General features: G+C 40.0%; 1 protein-coding gene and 1 long non-coding RNA gene across 2 annotated transcripts in view; one reads left to right on the forward strand and one right to left on the reverse strand.

The window, feature by feature from the left end:
* The window catches only part of CD163 (CD163 molecule), a 35,034-nt gene extending 19,493 nt beyond the window's left edge, over window positions 1–15,541 (forward strand). Inside the window, exons 11-17 of the mRNA XM_030834528.3 lie at window positions 821–1,141; window positions 8,965–9,273; window positions 9,632–9,667; window positions 9,871–9,978; window positions 11,246–11,341; window positions 12,420–12,472; window positions 15,327–15,541. Coding sequence (XP_030690388.1) covers window positions 821–1,141; window positions 8,965–9,273; window positions 9,632–9,667; window positions 9,871–9,978; window positions 11,246–11,341; window positions 12,420–12,442 — 893 coding nt within the window. The 3' untranslated portion in view covers window positions 12,443–12,472; window positions 15,327–15,541. The remainder of the gene's footprint in view (window positions 1–820; window positions 1,142–8,964; window positions 9,274–9,631; window positions 9,668–9,870; window positions 9,979–11,245; window positions 11,342–12,419; window positions 12,473–15,326) is intronic.
* Window positions 2,210–10,005, reverse strand: LOC138842825 (uncharacterized). Its single transcript, XR_011377751.1, has 3 exons — window positions 9,861–10,005; window positions 9,473–9,625; window positions 2,210–8,641 (listed from the first exon to the last, which is right to left on the reverse strand). It is a non-coding gene; the product is annotated as an uncharacterized lncRNA (long non-coding RNA).
* Window positions 15,542–19,186: the final 3,645 nt, after the last annotated feature.

Raw genomic sequence — 19,186 nt, forward strand, 5'->3', positions numbered from 1 at the left:
CACAGCAGTGAGAGGCCCGCGTACCGCAAAAAAAAAAAAAAAAAAAGGGCAGCAGAAGTACATTTGGTGCTACATTCTACAGAGAAGAAGATAATCACCATGCCCAAGTAATTTTTAATGACAGATAAATTACCGTAACAGGACACTGCTCTTGTTTTGTATACATGGTAAGATTTTAGAAAGCATTGTGAAGTACAGAAATGTACTCAGTTGTAGTGTATGGGAAAAAAAGAGTGCTCTGACTTAGGGAAGTGACAAATTCTGTACGCCAGAAGAGATTTTGCTATCGATCACATTCAGTGACGTAAATCTGGTAAGAGGACATACACAACAAAACTGTGAAGTGTCAGAGAGGGAAATACTTCATTTTAAGGAAATGTATATAAAACATTGGTTTTAGTGGCTGAGTATCTCAATAAATTGTAACTATCAAGGACAACTGCCCAAAAATGAACAGAATAGGGTTAGAAAGCTAAAAGTACAGTAATTTAGGGAGAAAAAAAATCCAAACTATGTAATTCATAAAAGGCTCTGAGCCTTTGATTAAGGTTTAGAAGTCAACTTAGAATCACTGTTGGCATTCTAAAGAGGTCCCTAATTACAAAATCCAAGACTAGAAAACCAGAAATATTTATAGAACAAATACTATATTTTAACAAAATCTACCAAATCATCCAGAAGTTTCTAAAGAATTACTAGTAATGAAATTACTAGTGTATCGTACCTATTTTTAAATCCATTTTCACATCAGAGTAAAGGGAGAGAGTCCTCTGAATCTTCAGAAAAGATTTAAAACTGCTAACTCTCTATCTCACCCCAGAGTTCATGTCTCTGAGACTCATCAGTGAAACCAGCAGAGAGACCTGTGCAGGACACCTGGAAGTTTTTTACAATGGACTTTGGGGCAGCGTTGGCAAGAGTAACATGTCTGCAGCCACGGTGGGAGTGGTATGCAGGCAGCTGGGCTGTGCGGACAAAGGGAGCATCATCCCTGCATCTTCAGGCAAGACGATGTCCGGACACATGTGGGTGGACAATGTTCAGTGTCCTAAAGGGCCTGACACCTTATGGCAGTGCCCATCATCTCCATGGAAGAAGAGACTGGCCAGCCCCTCAGAGGAGACCTGGATCTCGTGTGCCAGTGAGTATCCGTTGGACTGTATGAAACTTCCATTCTGTAGCTCCACTAGCATCTTCTGATCTAACTAAGCAAGAATGAGTAAACTTTGGTTAATCCTTATTCTACCTGGATAATGTAATGGGTTGTATTTAAGTTGGCCTGTAGGTACTCAGGATCAGTGATCATTTCCCCAAAAACTATCATACTCTGACGGTCTTCTCAAAATTTTATTCAGTTGCTATCTCTGTGAACAAATGAGGAGAAGAGAATATGTAATTCAGCATTTGACTATTGAATCGCCCCATTTTTCTTTCAAATAGTATCTCGTTACACTTAATATAAAGCAGTCAGAAAGATCAATCCTGAATTATTTTCCCATTCTACACCTTTTTAAGCTGGAAGAAGATTTCTATCTACCTGGCAGTTTGAGAGAATTTAACATTATATATTTACAATGTTAACTTTATCTATTTGACATTTCCTAAGTCACACTAACATTCTTTTTTAAAAAATTTTATTGGAGTATAGTTGACTTACAATGCTGTGTTAGTTTCACGTGTCACACTAATATTCTTATGTCCAGGACGAAATACACCCAGTTTGCTGGAGGGACATATACTTTCATAAAAGATGGATTTTGTAAAAATGTAAAATTTAGGGCTTCCCTGGTGGCGCAGTGGTTGAGAGTCCGCCTGCCGATGCAGGGGACACGGGTTCGTGCCCCGGTCCGGGAAGATCCCACATGCCGCGGAGTGGCTGGGCCCGTGAGCCATGGCCGCTGAGCCTGCACGTCCGGAGCCTGTGCTCCGCAACGGGAGAGGCCACAAAAGTGAGAGGCCCGCATACCGCAAAAAAGAAAAAGAAAAAAAAAAGTAAAATTTAAAATACACATTAAATAAGCAAAGTTTTAAAACAGATTTTTTTATATCATAATCCTTTTATTTTTAAACATCTTTATTGGAGTATAATTGCTTTACAATGGTGTGTTAGTTTCTGCTTTATAACAAAGTGCATCAGCTATACATATACATATATCCCCATATCTCCTCCCTCTTGCGTCTCCCTCCCACCCTCCCTATCCCACCCCTCTAGGTGGACACAAAGCACCAAGCTGATCTCCCTGTGCTATGCAGCTGCTTCCCACTAGCTATCTATTTTACATTTGGTAGTGTATATATGTCCATGACACTCTCTCACTTCTTCCCAGCATACACTTCCCCCTCCCTGTGTCCTAAAGTCCATTCTCTACGTCTGTGTCTTTATTCCTGTCCTGCCCCTAGGTTCTTCAGAACCATTTTATTTTTTTATTCCACTTATATGTGTTAGCATATGGTATTTGTTTTTCTCCTTCAGACTTACCTCACTCTGTAGGACAGACTCTAGGTCCAACCATCTCACTACAAATAGTTCAATTTCGTTTCTTTTTATGGCTGAGTAATATTCCATTGTATACATGTGCCGCATCTTCTTTATCCATTCATCTGTCAATGGACACTTAGGTTGCTTCCAAATCCTGGCCATTGTAAATATAACTGCAATGAACATTGTGGTACATGACTCTTTTTGAATTATGGTTTTCTCAGGGTATATGCCAAGTAGTGGGATTGCTGGGTCATATGGTAGTTCTATTTTTAGTTTTTAAGGAACCTCCATATTGTTCTCCATAGTGGCTGTATCAATTTACATTCCCACCAACAGTGCAAGAGGGTTCCCTTTTCTCCACACCTGCTCCAGCATTTATTGTTTCTAGATTTTTTGATGATGGCCATTCTAACTGGTGTGAGGTGATACCTCATTGTAGTTTTGATTTGCATTTCCCTAATGATTAGTGAAGTTGAGCATTCTTTCATGTGTTTGTTGGCCATCTGTATATCTTCTTTGGAGAAATGTCTATTTAGGTCTTCTGCCCATTTTTGGATTGGGTTGTTTGTTTTTTTGATATTGAGCTGCATGAGCTGCTTGTAAATTTTGGAGATTAATCCTTTGTCAGTTGCTTCATTTGCAAATATTCTCTCCCATTCTGAGGGTTGTCTTTTCATCTTGTTTATGTTTCCCTTTGCTGTGCAAAAGCTTTTAAGTTTCATTAGGTCCCATTTTTTTTTTTTTCCATTTCTCTAGGAGGTGGGTCAAAAAGGATCTTGCTCTGATTTATGTCATAGAGTGTTCTGCCTATGTTTTCCTCTAAGAGTTTGATGGTGTCTGGCCTTACATTTAGGTCTTTAATCCATTTCGAGTTTATTTTTGTGTATGGTGTTAGGGACTGTTCTAATTTCATTATTTTACATGTAGCTGTCCAGTTTTCCCAACACCACTTATTGAAGAGGTTGTCTTTTCTCCATTGTATATTCTTGCCTCCTTTATCAAAAATAAGGTGACCATATATGCGTGGGTTTATCTCTGGGCTTTCTGTCCTGTTCCATTGATCTATATTTCTGTTTTTGTGCCAGTACCATAGTGTCTTGATTACTGTAGCTTTGTAGTATAGTCTGAAGTCAGAGAGCCTGATTCCTCCAGCTCCATATTTCTTTCTCAAGATTGCTTTGGCTCTTCGGGGTCTTTTGTGTTTCCATACATATTGTGAAATTTTTTGTTCTACTTCTGTGAAAAATGCCAGTGGTAGTTTGATAGGGATTGCATTGAATCTGTACACTGCTTTGGGTAGTATAGTCATTTTCACAATGTTGATTTTTCCAATCCAATAACATGGTATATCTCTCCACCTATATGTATCATCTTTAATTTCTTTCATCAGTGTCTTATAGTTTTCTGCATACAGGTCTTTTGTCTCCTTAGGTAGGTTTATTCCTAGGTATTTTATTCTTTTTCTTGCATTGGTAAATGGGAGTGTTTTCTTAATTTCTCTTTCAGATTTTTCATCATTAGTGTATAGGAATACAAGAGATTTCTGTGCATTAATTTTGTATCCTGCTACTTTTCCAAATTCATTGATTAGCTCTAGTAGTTTTCTGGTAGCATGTTTAGGATTCTCTATGTATAGTATCATGTCATCTGCAAACAGTGACAGCTTTACTTATTCTTTTCTGATTCGGATTCCTTTTATTTCTTTTTCTTCTCTGATTGCTGTGGCTAAAATTTCCAAAACTATGTTGAATAATAGTGGTGAGAGTGGACAACCTTGTCTTGCTCCTGATCTTAGTGGAAATGGTTTCAGTTTTTCACCATTGAGAATGATGTTGGCTGTGGTTTTATCATATATGACCTTTATTATGTTGAGGTAAGTTCCCTCTTTGCCTACTTTCTGAAGGGTTTTTATCATAAATGGGTGTTGAATTTTGTCAAAAGCTTTTTCTGCATCTATTGAGATTACCATATGGTTTTTATCCTTCAGTTTGTTAATATGGTGTATCACGTTGATTGTTTTGCGTATATTGAAGAATCCTTGCTTTCCTCGGATAAACCCCCTTGATCATCGTGTATGATCCTTTTAATGTGCTGTTGGATTCTGTTTGCTAGTATTTTGTTGAGGATTTTGTTTTGTTTTGTTTTGTTTGCGGTATGCAGGCCTCTCACTGTTGTGGCCTCTCCCGTTGTGGAACACAGGCTCCGGACGCACAGGCTCAGCAGCCATGGCTCATGGGCCCAGCCTCTCCGTGGCATGTGGGATCTTCCCAGATCGGGCCACGAACCTGTGTCCCCTGCATCGGCAGGCAGACTCTCAACCACTGCGCTACCAGGGAAGCCCTCTCATAGCGTTTTGGTCAGAAAAGATACTTGATACGATTTCAATTTTCTTAAATTTACCAGGGCTTGATTTGTGTCCCAAGATATGATCTATCCTGAAGAATGTTACATGAGCACTTGAGAGTGTATCCTGTTGTTTTTGGATGGAATGTCCTATAAATATCAATTAAGTCCATCTTGTTTAATGTATCATTTAAAGCTTGTGTTTCCTTATTTATTTTCATTTTGGATGATCTGTCCATTGGTGAAAGTGGCATGTTAAAGGCCCCTACTATTATTGTGTTACTGTCGATTTCCCCTTTTATAGCTGTTAGCATTTGCCTTATGTATTGAGGTACTCCTATGTTGGGTGCATAAATATTTACAATTGTTATATCTTCTTCTTGGATTGATCCCTTGATCATTATATAGTGTCCTTCTTTGTCTCTTGTAATAGTCTTTATTTCAAAGTCTATTTTGTCTGATATGAGAATTTACTCCAGCTTTCTTTTGATTTTCATTTGCATGGAATATCTTTTTCCATCCCCTCAATTTCAGTCTGTATGTGTCCCTAGGTCTGAAGTGGGCCTCTTGTAGACAGCATACGTATGGGTCTTGTTTTTGTATCCATTCCGCCAGTCTATGTCTTTTGGTTGCAGCATTTAATCCATTTACATTTAAGATAGTTATCAATATGTACATTTCTATTACCATTTTCTTAATCGATTTGGGTTTGGTATTATAGGTCTTTTCCTTCTCTTGTGTTTCCTGCCTAGAGAAGTTTCCTTAGCATTTGTTGTAAAGCTGGTTTGGTGGTGCTGAATTCTCTTAGCTTTTGCTTATCTGTAAGGGTTTTAATTTCTCTGTCAAATCTGAATGAGATCCTTGCTGGGTAGAGTAATCTTGGTTGTAGGTTTTTCCTTTTCATCACTTTAAATATGTCCTGCCACGCCCTTCTGGCTTGCAGAGTTTCTGCGGAAAGATCAGCTGTTAACCTTATGGGGATTCCCTTGTATGTTATTTGTTGTTTTTCCCTTGCTGCTTTTAATATTTTTTCTTTGTATTTAATTTTTGATAGTTTGATTAATATGAGTCTTGTCATGTTTCTCCTTGGATTTATCTTGTATGGGACTCTCTGTGCTTCCTGGACTTGATTGACTGTTTCCTTTCCCATATTAGGGAAGTTTTCAACGATAGTCTCTACAAATATTTTATCTTCTTTCTCTGGGACGCCTATAATTCATATGTTGGTGCATTTAATGTTGTTCCCGAGGTCTCTGAGACTGTCCTCGATTCTTTTCATTCTTTTTTCCTTATTCTGCTCTGCAGTAGTTAATTTCCACTATTTTATCTTCCAGGTCACTTATCTGTCCTTCTGCCTCAGTTATTCTGCTATTGATTCCTTCTAGAGAATTTTTAGTTTCATTTATTGTGTTCTTCATCATTGTTTTTTTGCTCTTTTGTTGTTCTACGTCCTTGTTAAACGTTTCTTGTATTTTCTCCATTCTATTGCCAAGATGTTGGATCATCTTCACTATCATTACTCTGAATTCTTTTTCAGGTAGACCACGTATTTCCTCTTCATTTGTTTGGTCTGGTGGGTTTTTACCTTGCTCCTTCATCTACTGTGTATTTCTCTGTCTTCTCATTTTGCTTAACTTACTGTGTTTTAGGTCTCCTTTTTGCGGGCTGCAGGTTCATAGTTCCCGTTTTTTGTGGTGTCTGCCCCCAGTGGGTAAGGTTGTTTCAGTGGATTATGTAGGCTTCCTGGTGGAGGGAGCTGGTGCCTGTGTTCTGGTGGATGAGGCTGGATCTTGCCTTTCTGATGGGCAGGACCACATCCGGTGGTGTGTTTTAGGGTGTCTGCAATCTTATTCTGATTTTAGGCAGCCTCTCTGTGTTCCTGTCTTGCTAGTTCTTTGGCATAGGGTGTCCAACCTTGTAGCTTGCTGGTCGTTGAGCAGAGCTGGGTCTTAGTGTTGAGATGGGGATCTCTGGGAGAGCTTTCACCGTTTGCTATTACGTGGAGCTGGGAGATCTCTGGTGGACCATGTCCTCAACTCAGCTCTCCCACCTCATAGGCAGAGGCCTGACTCCTGGCTGGAGCACCAAGGGCCTGTCCTCCACACGGCTCAGATGAAAAGGGAGAAAAAGAAGAAAGAAAGAAAAAAATAATAAAATAAAGTTATTAAAATAAATAAAATATCATTAAAAATTATAATCATGGAAGAAAGAAAGAAGAGAGCAACCAAACCAATAAAGAAATCCGCCACTGATGACAAGTACTAAAAACTATACTAAAAACAAACAAAAAAGACAGAAAGCAGAACCCTAGGACAAATGGTAAAAGTAAAGCTGTACAGATAAAATCACACAAAGCATACACATACACACTCACAGAAAGAGAAAAAGGAAAAAGCAATGTACACAAAGAATGTACACAAAGCAATGTACACAAAGAAAAAGGAAGAGAGCAACCAAATCAATAAACAGATCTACCAATGATAATAAACTCTAAATACTAAACTAAGGTAAACATAAAACCAGAAACAAATTAGATGCAGAAAGCAAACCCCAAGTCTACAGTTGCTCCCAAAGTCCACTGCCTCTATTTTGGGATGATTCCTTGTCTATTCAAGTATTCCAGAGATGCAGGGTACATCAAGTTGATTGTGGAGTTTTAATCCACTGCTCCTGAGGCTTCTGGGAGAAAATTTCCCTTTCTCTTCTTTGTTTGCACAGCTCCTGGGGTTCAGCTTTGGCTTAGGACCCACCTCTGCGTGTAGGTCACCTGAAGGCGTCTGTTCTTTGCTCAGACAGGACGGAGTTAAAGTAGCAGCTGATTCGGGGGCTCTGGCTCACTCAGGCCGGGGGGAGGGAGGGGTACGGAGTGCGGGGCGGGCCTGCGGCGGCAGAGGCCAGTGTGATGTTGCACCAGCCTGAGGCGCGCCGTGCGTTCTCCCGGGGAAGTTGTCCCTGGATCCCGGGACCCTGGCAGTGGCGGGCTGCACAGGCTCCCCGGAAGGGGGGTGCGGATAGTGACCTGTGCTCGCACACAGGCTTCTTGGTGGCGGCAGCAGCAGCCTTAGCGTCTCATGCCCGTCTCTGGTGTCTGCGCCGATAGCTGCGTCTCACACCCATCTCTGGAGCTTGTTTAGGCGGTGCTCTGAATGCCCTCTCCTCACACACCCCGAAACAATGGTCTCTTGCCTTTTAGGAAGGTCCAGACTTTTTCCTGTACTCCCTCCCGGCTAGCCGTGGCGCACTAACCCCCTTCAGGCTGTGTTCACACAGCCAACCCCAGTCCTCTTCCTGGAATCTGACTTCCGAAGCCCGAGCCTCAGCTCCCAGCCCCGCCCGCCCCGGCGGGTGAGCAGACAAGCCTCTCGGGCTGGTGAGTGCCGGTCGGCCCCGATCCTCTGTGCGGGAATCTCCCCGCTTTGCCCTCCGCACTCCTGTTGCTGCACTCTCCTCCACGGCTCCGAAGCTTCCCCTGCCCACCCCTCGTCTCCACCAGTGAAGGGGCTTCCTAGTGTGTGGAAACCTTTCCTCCTTCACAGCTCCCTCCCAGAGGTGCAGGTCCTGTCCCTATTCTTTTGTCTCTGTTTATTCTTTTTTCTTTTGCCCTACCCAGGTACATGGGGAGTTTCTTGCCTTTTGGGAAGTCTGAGGTCTTCTGCCTGCATTCGATAGGTGTTCTGTAGGAGTTGTTCCACATGTAGATATATTTCTGATGTATCTGTGGGGAGGAAGGTGATCTCCAAGTCTTACTCCTCCGCCATCTTGAAGTTCTCTCCTTTATTGGAGTATAATTGCTTTACAATGGTGTGTTAGTTGCTGCTGTATAACAAAGTGAATCAGTTATACATATACATATGTTCCCATATCTCCTCCCTCTTGCGTCTCCCTCCCACCCTCCCTATCCCACCCCTCTAGGTGGTCACAGAGCACCGAGCTGATCTCCCTGTGCTATGCAGCTGCTTCCCACTAGCTATCTATTTTACATTTGGTAGTGTATATGTGTCCATGCCACTCTCTTACTTCATCCCAGCTTACTAAAACAGAGATTTTTAAAAGAGTTTCAAATCTCTCTTTTCCCCTGTGACCTCCTGGGAGTTTTGTCTTCTCAGAAATGATCTAGGTGTCTCTCTCTGGCTTTTCAGACAAAATAAGACTTCAGGAAGGAACCACTAATTGTTCTGGACGTGTGGAGGTCTGGCACGGAGGTTCCTGGGGCACAGTATGTGATGACTCCTGGGACCTTGACGATGCTCAGGTGGTGTGTCAACAGCTGGGCTGTGGCTTAGCTTTGGAGGCAGGAAAAGAGGCGGCGTTTGGCCAGGGGACGGGGCCCATATGGCTCAATGAAGTGAAGTGCAAGGGGAATGAGTCCTCCCTGTGGGATTGTCCTGCCCTGTCCTGGGGCCACAGTGACTGTGGCCACAAGGAGGACGCTTCTGTGAAGTGCTCAGGTGAGTGCAGGGAATCTGGACTGAGCTTGGAATCTCTGGCAACAAAGAGAGGGTGGGCCGTGAAGTGCATTATGGAAGGCCTGGAAGGACCAACCCAGGGATCTAGTGGGGAAAGAATCATGTATGTTTCAGTCTGAAGAATGATGAAAACATGTGTTGTTATACATTGGCCTTCACTGAGGACAAGCACATAACTTACATGTATCCGTGTGCAGAGAGACGAAAAACTAGGCACCTCTAGTTTTGGGTGGGAAGGAGTAATTTTCTTGGTTGAGGGGCTAAAGCCTCAGACAGGAAACAGACGTAGTGGTTCCATATGTTACTCCCAGAACTGAGCCTCTGCTCTTTTCTCCTGCAGAAATCGCAAAGAATGAAGGATCACTAAATGCCACAGGTATCCAAGGGGATTGTGAGCATGGGGCTAATTGTCTGCACTGTTTAGAATCCCTCTTATTAAGATACTTTGGGTCAGAAGTTCTGAGGGTTTGAAATATACTTCAGCAATCCTGTATCTGACTTAAGAGAGGGATAGTAACTGGTGACCCAGGTCTTTTAGCTACGACGTCATTACCTCTTGTGATGTTTACCTGTGCCCAGGTCGCTCGTCCGTTGTTGCACTTGGGATCCTTGGGGCCATTCTGTTCGCCTCTCTCACCGTACTCCTCTTGTGGATTCAGAAGCGAAGACAGAGACAGCGGCTTACAGGTCTGAGCCACATTATGTTGTCTCTAACGTTTCTATGGGATAAGAAGTTTCTTGGGATAATCAAACCAAAAAAAATGAGATTCAGGTATCAAATGGCCAGAAAGAAGAAACCTAGTAGAGATCTAAGCAGTTTCCCAAAAGAGGGAACAAGAATTCAGAGAAGAAAAGGGCCACTGCTTGTACTGATGATTGCTATACATTATCCACATGTATAATTGGGACATTATAGAATTGATAGTTTAGAATGAGTATGCTTGTACGGTTCAGGATGACCCCTTTATTGCCCAAACATTTATTTGCTCCTACTATATACTCATTACTAATTTCACTGTCCCATCAAGAAATGTGCTAGGTTCTGAAGATGGTTCAGACTCAGATAATCAAGTGTTTTTGTCTTCGTGGAATTTCCAGTCTAGTGGAAGAGATATATATGTAAACAAATAAATTGCAATGTATTATTGTACAGTATTACGAATAAGGAGCAAAGGGGCACAGAGAATAATTTACTGAAAGGGGAAGGAGAGTATTGGAGGCTTCTAGGAGGTTTTGAGACAAATTTTGAAGATAGAGATCAAAGAACTGGGTAACGTGCATTCCAGGGAAAGAGAAAAAAATGTACAGGTGTAGAGAAGCTTAAAGGATGGAACGTTTATTGTTTTGGGGGGAAGTCAAAGTTGAGTTCAAGGAGAGAAGCTCCTGATAAGGCTGAAGAAGAGGGAGGAAACAAGTAATGAAGTTCTGTGTTGCCCAGTAAGGTTAATAGTCATTAAAGAGTATAGTGTAGGGGAGCGAAGTAGTCAGGCAGGCTCTTACAAAGTTCTGTTTGGCAATGGGATGTCTGAGGGGTTGAAAGAAAACCACGTTACTGACAAGGATAGGATTTTGAAATTGTTGAGACGAAAGATGAAAAGGACTTTATAGTGAGGGGGGGAGGGGGGGGGGGGGGGGGAAGGGGGGGGGGGGGGAAAGGATAACTGTTATAAAGATTCTAGATAAATCTCCAGTGAATTACAGAAGACTGCTGGCTGCCTTGGGGGAAGAAACTGGGTTGTTATAAGATGGCAACTGGAGACCCAGTTTAGCCTCACCCTATTACATTTGAGTTTGTGGCATCGTGAGGGTAAAGCTTGGTAGTAGAATGGAATGGAAACAAGACTAGGGCATGGGTCACGATTAGCTGTGTTTGCACTGCTGGGAAAAAGCACACATAGGGAAGGAAAGTTTTATTATGGCCCTCTGATCCCTAAACTACAACCTCTGTTGCCAGTTTCCTCAAGAGGAGAGAATTCTGTCCACCAAATTCAATACCGGGAGATGAATTCTTGCCTGAAGCCAGATGATCTGGACCTACAGTATTCCTCAGGTCTGTGAGTTCTTTGAGGGTCTGTAGCCCTGGGGTTCAGACCAGTAGCTGCAGCTGAAGCTGAGGCATTCTACTTTACATAGTAGTGGAAAGAAATCTCAGACATAATAGGAAGTCTGTGATGTACAAAAGGAAGAAAAGCAGGAATGAACTAAAAATTATTCTTAGAGAACATAAAAACTGTAGTCAAGAGGAGACCTCTGGCTAAGAGGTCCATGATTATTTCTGACAGAGGAACCATGTGGTAGAATATTATGACTTGGACCTCTTTTTATTAAAACAGAAATTAATCTTCTAAAAGTTAAACTTTTCATATCTATCTCATAGTTTCTTCCATTCCCACTCCCTGCTACTTTCCTTTCTCTAACATATTTATTATATTTTTCTAAAAGTTTAAACTTTCTATATCTTCATCCCATCAGAAGCCATCCCTATGCACAGGACTAGCCTTATTTCCCATTACATAATAAGTCTTTCTTTGTCCTCTGACTTCTATTTAGCACCAATTCTACCTCTAGGAAGCGTAACTCTCCTGGGTTGTAAGAAATATCGCAATAGCCACTTCCTCTATGAAGGCTCAGTGCCTTCTCAATAGTCCTTACCTTCTGAGAGGGACCTGCCTCACTTCTTCAATCCAAGGGATTTGGTATTTGCCAAAACTAACGCAGGGAAATATATATAAGGCGTAGGAAAGACTTTCTGTGCCTCTTAAATCACACTGTTTGTCTTCCTAATTGTGAACATTGTTTTGTTTTGTTTTTAACGTCTTTATTGGAGTACAGTTGCTTTACAATCGTGTGTTAGTTTCTGCTGTATAACAAAGTGAATCAGCTATATATATATATATATATATATATATATCTCCCCATATCTCCTCCCTCTTGCGTCTCCCTCCCACCCTCCCTATCCCACCCCTCTAGGTGGTCACAAAGAGCTTCTAAGGCACTTGAGGGGAGGTCTGATTTATTTCCCAGTAATTATTTTCTTCTTTTCAGAAAATTCCAATGAGTAAGATGGTTTTAATGATGCTGGACTAATTTCTGTGTCTAAATCTCTTCCTATTTCTGGATGAAAGAAGGAGACCACTCTGAGGTACAATGAAAAGGAAAATGAGAATTATAACCCAGTGAGGTGGGTGAGAAGAATTTATTCATCATTGTTCAAAACAGATTCCTTTTGAGAATTGAGAACACCTCTGGTATTAAAAAGAAAGAAAGAACGTATATACACATGTCTTTCCATATATATGTTTATGTTTGTATGTATGTCCATACTCAGAATATGCAACAACTTTTTATAAATATGACTCTTGTCCATCCCTTAGTTACATATATTTTAAGCAATAGCAATTGTACATCATGTTGCTAAGGAGAAGCTGGGTAAGTAAATATAAATAACTTTTCTAAAGATATAATGAGTCATTTCAAAAAAGAGATAAGACATATATCTACAGTTGCATAATGCCTGCTAGGGTAAAGATAGTATAAGATACTATAGGAGTATAGAAAGCTTGACAGTTTGGAGACAGTTTGGAGAGATTGTGAAGATGTGATGTTCAAGATAAACATCACATGACTGAAAGATAGACCATCCTAGGGAAAGGACATAGCATGTACAAAATGTGGCATAGAAGAGAATCACACCTTTGGGGAACAGTAAGTTTTTCATTCAAAAATATATTATGTTAAAAAAAATATTGAACATATTGGTGATGACGAGTGGTGGCCTGAGCACTGAAGATACAGATATAAAAGGTGCTATTGACAGTGACATGATTGTTTAATGAAAGATCTCACAGTCTTTGTGTGGGAGTGTGGAGAGGCTATGTGGAGGGAGGGGAGTGATGAGAAGCTAGGCGGGGAAGGCTGGGTAAAGCCCAATGACAAATGGTCTTATCTGTTGTATTTCATGTTCATACTTTATTTTAGGGACTGTTGGGGAGATGGTGGGCTTTGGAAGATAAAGCTGGGGCAAGATATGATCAGATTTGCATTTTATAATTTGCTTTCATGAGGAACGTGTAACAAAAAAAGTGAATAAGGCAAAAAATTTAAGGTATACATCAAAAATAAAAGATGGTGAAATGAGTTAGTAGGTACATCTTCTATTTTTTTTAATTAATTAATTTATTATTTATTTTTGGTTACACTGGGTCTTTGTTGCTGCGCGCAGGCTTTCTCTAGCTGCGGTGAGCGGGGGCTGCTCTTCATTGCGGTGAGCAGGCTTCTCACTGCGGTGTCTTCTCTCGTTGCCGAGCACGGGCTCTAGGTGCACGGGCTTCAGTAGTTGTGGCACACGGGCTCAGTAGTTGTGGCTCTCGGGCTCTAGAGTGCAGGCTCAGTAGTTGTGGCACACGGGCTTTCTTGCTCCGCGGCATGTGGGATCTTCCTGGACCAGGGCTCGAACCCGTGTCCCCTGCATTGGCAGGTGGGTTCTTAACCAACTGTGCCACCAGGGAAGCCCCACGTTTTCTATTTTTTAAAGCGATTTTGGGAGGACTACACATTTGGAAATGATATATGGCAAAAGCATGGGGTTTTTTTAGGGATATTTTACATGACATGAGAAATACAGATTGAGACAGAAAAAATTTGGAATTCTTAAAAGTATATAAATGTAAAGTGTAATACATTTATATACACATACACACAGAGCTGTTATAAATTGTATACAGGATAAAGTGTTAATATATGTATACAAAACATATATAGTATTATAATATATATATATATACATAAAACCAATTGTTAAGACAAAGACAACATCTAATAAATAATTGGGCAAAGTTATGAAAAACGGTTCACAAAAAATGAATTCTAAATGACTACTAAATATTTTTAAAATGCTCAGGTTCACAGTATGTCTGGGAAATTCAAATTATGATTAACAATGAGATATTGCTTTATATAAATCAGACAAAAATTTAAAACAGCACCAATATTTCTTGTTGGTGGGAATACAGAGAAAAATGTAATTTCAAACATTGCTGTTGGAAATGAGAAGTGTGGTAGCCTTTGGAGAAAGCAATTTGGAAACTTATATTAATTTAAAAAAAAAATACTTCACAGATCCTTTGATCCAATAATTCTACCCCTAAAAATTTCTTCCTTACAGATAAAGCTATTAGTATGTAAGAACAAATATACAAGGGTTCCTTTGTGCAGCCTTGTTAGTACTGCCCAAAAGCTGGAAACAAAATGAATGCCAATCAGTGGGGTAGTGGCTGGAAAAATTATAGTGCAGCCAACAAGGAAAAATCATGCACAAAACTTAATAATATGATTCCAATTTTGTGTTCATGTTATTGAATACAATTAAACATAATATTTACATCTATAAAATTATCCTGTGTATACATGTAAAGAAACATTAAAAAATTCTAACAGATTGTAAACTAAGGACTGTGAATGACTTTTTTAAAAAGTTTTATTGGAGTATAGTTGCTTTACAATGTTATGTTAGTTTCTACTGTACAGCAAAGTGAATCAGCTATACGTATACATATATCCCCTCTTTTTTGGATTTCCTTCCCATTTAGGTCACCACAGAGCATTGAGTAGTTTTGATTGATAATCTCAACTATATGAATATTATTCTGATGTAATAAATGATGATTAAACTACCTTTTCCTTAAAGAGTAATCACTACTGAGCCACTGCTTCAGAATCACATGGGGGTGCTTTTAAACATGGCATTTCTCCACTGTAGTTCTCTGGAATAGAAAGAATTCTTACGCACACTGAAGTTTGAAAACCTTTGCATTTAAGTTTTCTGTTCAGGAAAGTAGTATGATTTTTAATATATGTGAGTGAGAGAGCGTGTGTGTGTGTGTGTGTGTGTGTGTGTGTCTGTGAGAGCGAGAGAAAGAGAGAGAAAGAGACCGAGGGACAGATGTAATGTAATACATTATATTACATTATAATGTAATTCTTCTAGCATGTGCGTATGAAGAGAAAAGTAACACTTTTTCTATTTATGTCTTTAGTTCAGCATTTAAGATACCTTGATGAAGACCTGGACTATTGAATGAGCAAGAATCTACCTGTATACTGAAGATTACAGTACAGTCCTTTGTCTCCTAGTATTCCAAAGACCGCTGATGAATTTCTAAAAATTAAATTGGTGAATGTGGCTACTAAAAATTGTATGCAAGACTTTCAAAGGTATTAAAAGGAATACCCTTTTAATAAATAAATAAAAAGGAATATTGCTGATTTGAATTTGTCTTTACTTCTTGTTCTTGATTTTATGAATTTCTGAATGGGCTTTCTGACTTTTTTAGGATTTTATAAATATGTATTTTTATTTGACAGTGTTTTCATTTGCATGTATCTTTTTCTAGTTTGGTTTAAATAATAATTTTCTTCTTATTACCAAATCAAACTTATTTTTCCTATACTTTTTTAATGAAGGGAAAGTTAATGATTTTTGAAGGTTTTATTAATAACGTACGGTTATCTCTACAACGCATAACGCTCTTGGGTTCTTTCATTTCTTTCTGTCACTGTAACTCTGATCACTGACAAAAAATGCACAGCAAAGCCTGCTAAGGGTACAAAGACTCAATGGCTCACTTCCTCGTTTCTTAGGGCAGCATAACTGCTGAAATGAATGCATAAATTATGTCTTTTCTATATAAATATATACTCTTACAGTAAAAGTTTATATTTTACTAAAAATCACTTATCCATGTAACATATTAATATAAAGAAAGGTTAACATTTAAAGAAAGATATATAGTAATTCAAAACTGTTTAGAGTTTATTGACTTGTTAAATAGCCAAGTGTTAGATGCAACTCGATTTCTAATCCTTTCTCAGTATTTGAGTACTGCAGGCACCCTTTTCTAGCACTTAGGGCTTCAAAGCAACTATCATGTAGAAACATGACATTTGTCTCATTTCCCTTTTCTTTTGCACCTCTCGTCAATTTCAAAGGCAGATCTTCCTCGACTTACAATGGGGTTACCTCCTGATAAACCCGTGGTAAATTGAAACTATCCTAAATCGAAATGCTTTTAATACTCTTAACCTCCCGAACAAGATAGCTTAGCCTAGCCTACCTTAAATAGGCTCAGAACGCTTACATTAGCCTACAGTTGGGCAAAATCATCTAATACAAAGCTTATTTTGTAATGTTGAATATCTCACGTAATTCATTGAATGCTGCGCTGAGAACAAAAAATGGAATTGTTGTCTGGGTGCAGAATGGTTGTTCGCCCTCGTGACGGTGTGACTGATGGGGAGCTGTGTCTCGCTGCCACCACTGCCCAGCATCACGAGAGTATCCAGCAGCACGTCACTAGCCTGGGAAGAGATCAAAATTCAAAACTAGAAGTACAGTTTCTACTAAATGTGTATTGCTGTCTCACCTCTACACGTGCTTGGGTCCTTTTATCCTTAATCCTATTTCAAAATCAAATTTATAACGACGGACTGGAAAAGATTCAGCGTCACCTTTCCTTTTACTGTTTAGCATGTAATGTGAGGATTTCATCCCTGAGTCAGTTGAAAGCAACTTCTAACAGAAAGAGGAACATCACAGAAATAGACAAAAAAGAGCAACATTTCCACCTACAGGAACTAACGAGCGCTCAGAATGAAACGTAAGTTTAATATATGTTCTCCCCAGAGAGAAAGCTTAGAGGCTTAGCTGAGAGGAAGGGGGGGGGGTCCCATGCAGAACAGGAGGGGGCTGTCCCACTGGGACCACATTTGTGTATGATGTCTCAAACTATCTAGTGCATGGACTGTGGACCTGACTAGAGCTGTCAGCTTGTGGGCAGAAAAACCGAAAGGTGAAGGGTAGAGAATACTCACCTGGCCTTCCTAGATGGCCCATCTTTATAATACTGTCATCTTTATCCTTATATACAGCACAGAGAATATCTGTATCTGAGCAACTAAGATAAAGTTCTCTGGGTCAGAGACAAATATCTGGAAACTCTTTCACAGATCCTCAGATTCTATAGGGTTTCCCATATCCTTATACCTAGGCATTAACCTCAGCTCAGTTAGGGCCCCAAATACTTCCTCATGCTCACAGGTATACCAGGAATGGACTTCCTAACCCAGTCCTGACCTGTGTCCCCCAGGTATTTCTATCATACATGAAAGTGAGATTTTTAAGAACTCTTAGCCCAGGGTCATTGAAAAGTCTCTAAAGCCCAGAGAGGAGGAATTGTTTCCCCAGACCATGTAGTAAGGAACATATTTTTCAGTACCTCACAGTTAATGGAACCCCTCCCTTCCATATCTGTATATATATTTTTTCTAGGCTCCACATTGAGATAATGTGTTCATTAACCTCACTGAAAAGGGGGGGAAATGAGAAAAATACATTGAAAAGGATGGTCATTGCAGATAGGACATATAGCCAAAAGGCCACAATTAAGGGTACACTGGTGCCTGATTCAGACTCACACATGAAGATGCAAATAAGGATAAAGGAATTCTCTGCCCCAGTTCTGTCACCTTCTGAGTTATCAGGATGATGAAGCCACAGAAACAATGGGAATAATGAATGTCTCAGTTGAATTAGCCAGGCCTTACCCTATATATATCATAAAGGAAACGTTTAGTAAAGTCAGATAGCTTCATTTCTATGAAAGCCTCAATGGTCCCTTAACTCCAGCACATCTTCCTCCTCCAAAATAGCCCTTTCCTCCTTATGCAGAACTCTGTTCAAATATTTGTATCCTTTTTCATATAAAGTCTGTTTATTTCTCCTTGTATGAACATCAGGGGAAGACAGCATTTTAATCATCATGAGTGAGATATTTTTAAAGTATATAAATATTTGCCTTTCCATTTAAAAATGATGTTTGAAGCTTTAAGATTAATGACTCAAAATACTAATATAAGTAGCTAAAGGAGCAATATGTGGGTTTGTTGATTTTAAATGATATATGAAGATCACAGGGAAAGACACTAATAGTACAATGGAACCATCCATTGTTTATTTCTATATTGAGCATTATTTTATCAAGGGAGTGACAGTTGAGGGGTTTCTGGAAGTTTTAGTCCACAGCATCCTTAGCATAAGAAACAACTCCTTCTGACTTCGGAAATTTTTTATACAAATATAAGGGAAGTAACCAACCACTGTCCATGAAGAAAACGATCTATTCAAGGCTATCTTGCATTTCAGTTTAGGTCCAGAGATTGGGTAGCAATGTGTATTTTTAAATAAATAGCTTAGGCATATTCCTTGCCAGGGAGCATCTCTGAAGAGCAATGGTTTCCTGGGCAGGAAATTAAGGCTAGAATGTTGGTGCCTCACACATGAAGATATGTAAGTTGAAGTAAGCAAGATTTGGAGGAAATGAATGAAAAACTATTGTGATGGTAGTATACTTTTAGAAAGCTAAGAGGATGGTCTCCATTCTTGGAATTAATTTCTAAAACAATGAACTCTTAGAATAGTACGTGACCAATGTTTAACCCTCCTGACCCAGCACCCTGAAGAATCCCCGTGAAGAAAAGAAACAGAAGTAGCTAGAGGAGTCCTGTGGTGTGACCACTAGGTTTTCTGCTGAAGGTAAACAGAGTGCTCCCCTTTGCACTACCTAGGCAACAGAGCTGCATTTCCTATTATCAGCTCCTCACTGTTTCTGTCTCCTTTTATGCTCTAAATGGCGGGGGCTGGAAGACTTACAATTTCCCACAATCACTTGCAGGAAGAAGCTGAGGTAAATTCCACCAATGATAGGTTCTCCTGTTTAGGGGAGGTTTAGTTTTGCAGGGGCCTTTGCACTTGCCTGAAAATTGCTAGCCTTGGTGTTGGTGCATCCTTCAGAAGTGGTTTCCTGGGGTATTTGAAACTTTCTGATGAGGATTTTGTAAG

This window comes from Globicephala melas, chromosome 10 (genome assembly GCF_963455315.2).
Source record: "Globicephala melas chromosome 10, mGloMel1.2, whole genome shotgun sequence".
Taxonomy (NCBI): domain Eukaryota; kingdom Metazoa; phylum Chordata; class Mammalia; order Artiodactyla; family Delphinidae; genus Globicephala; species Globicephala melas.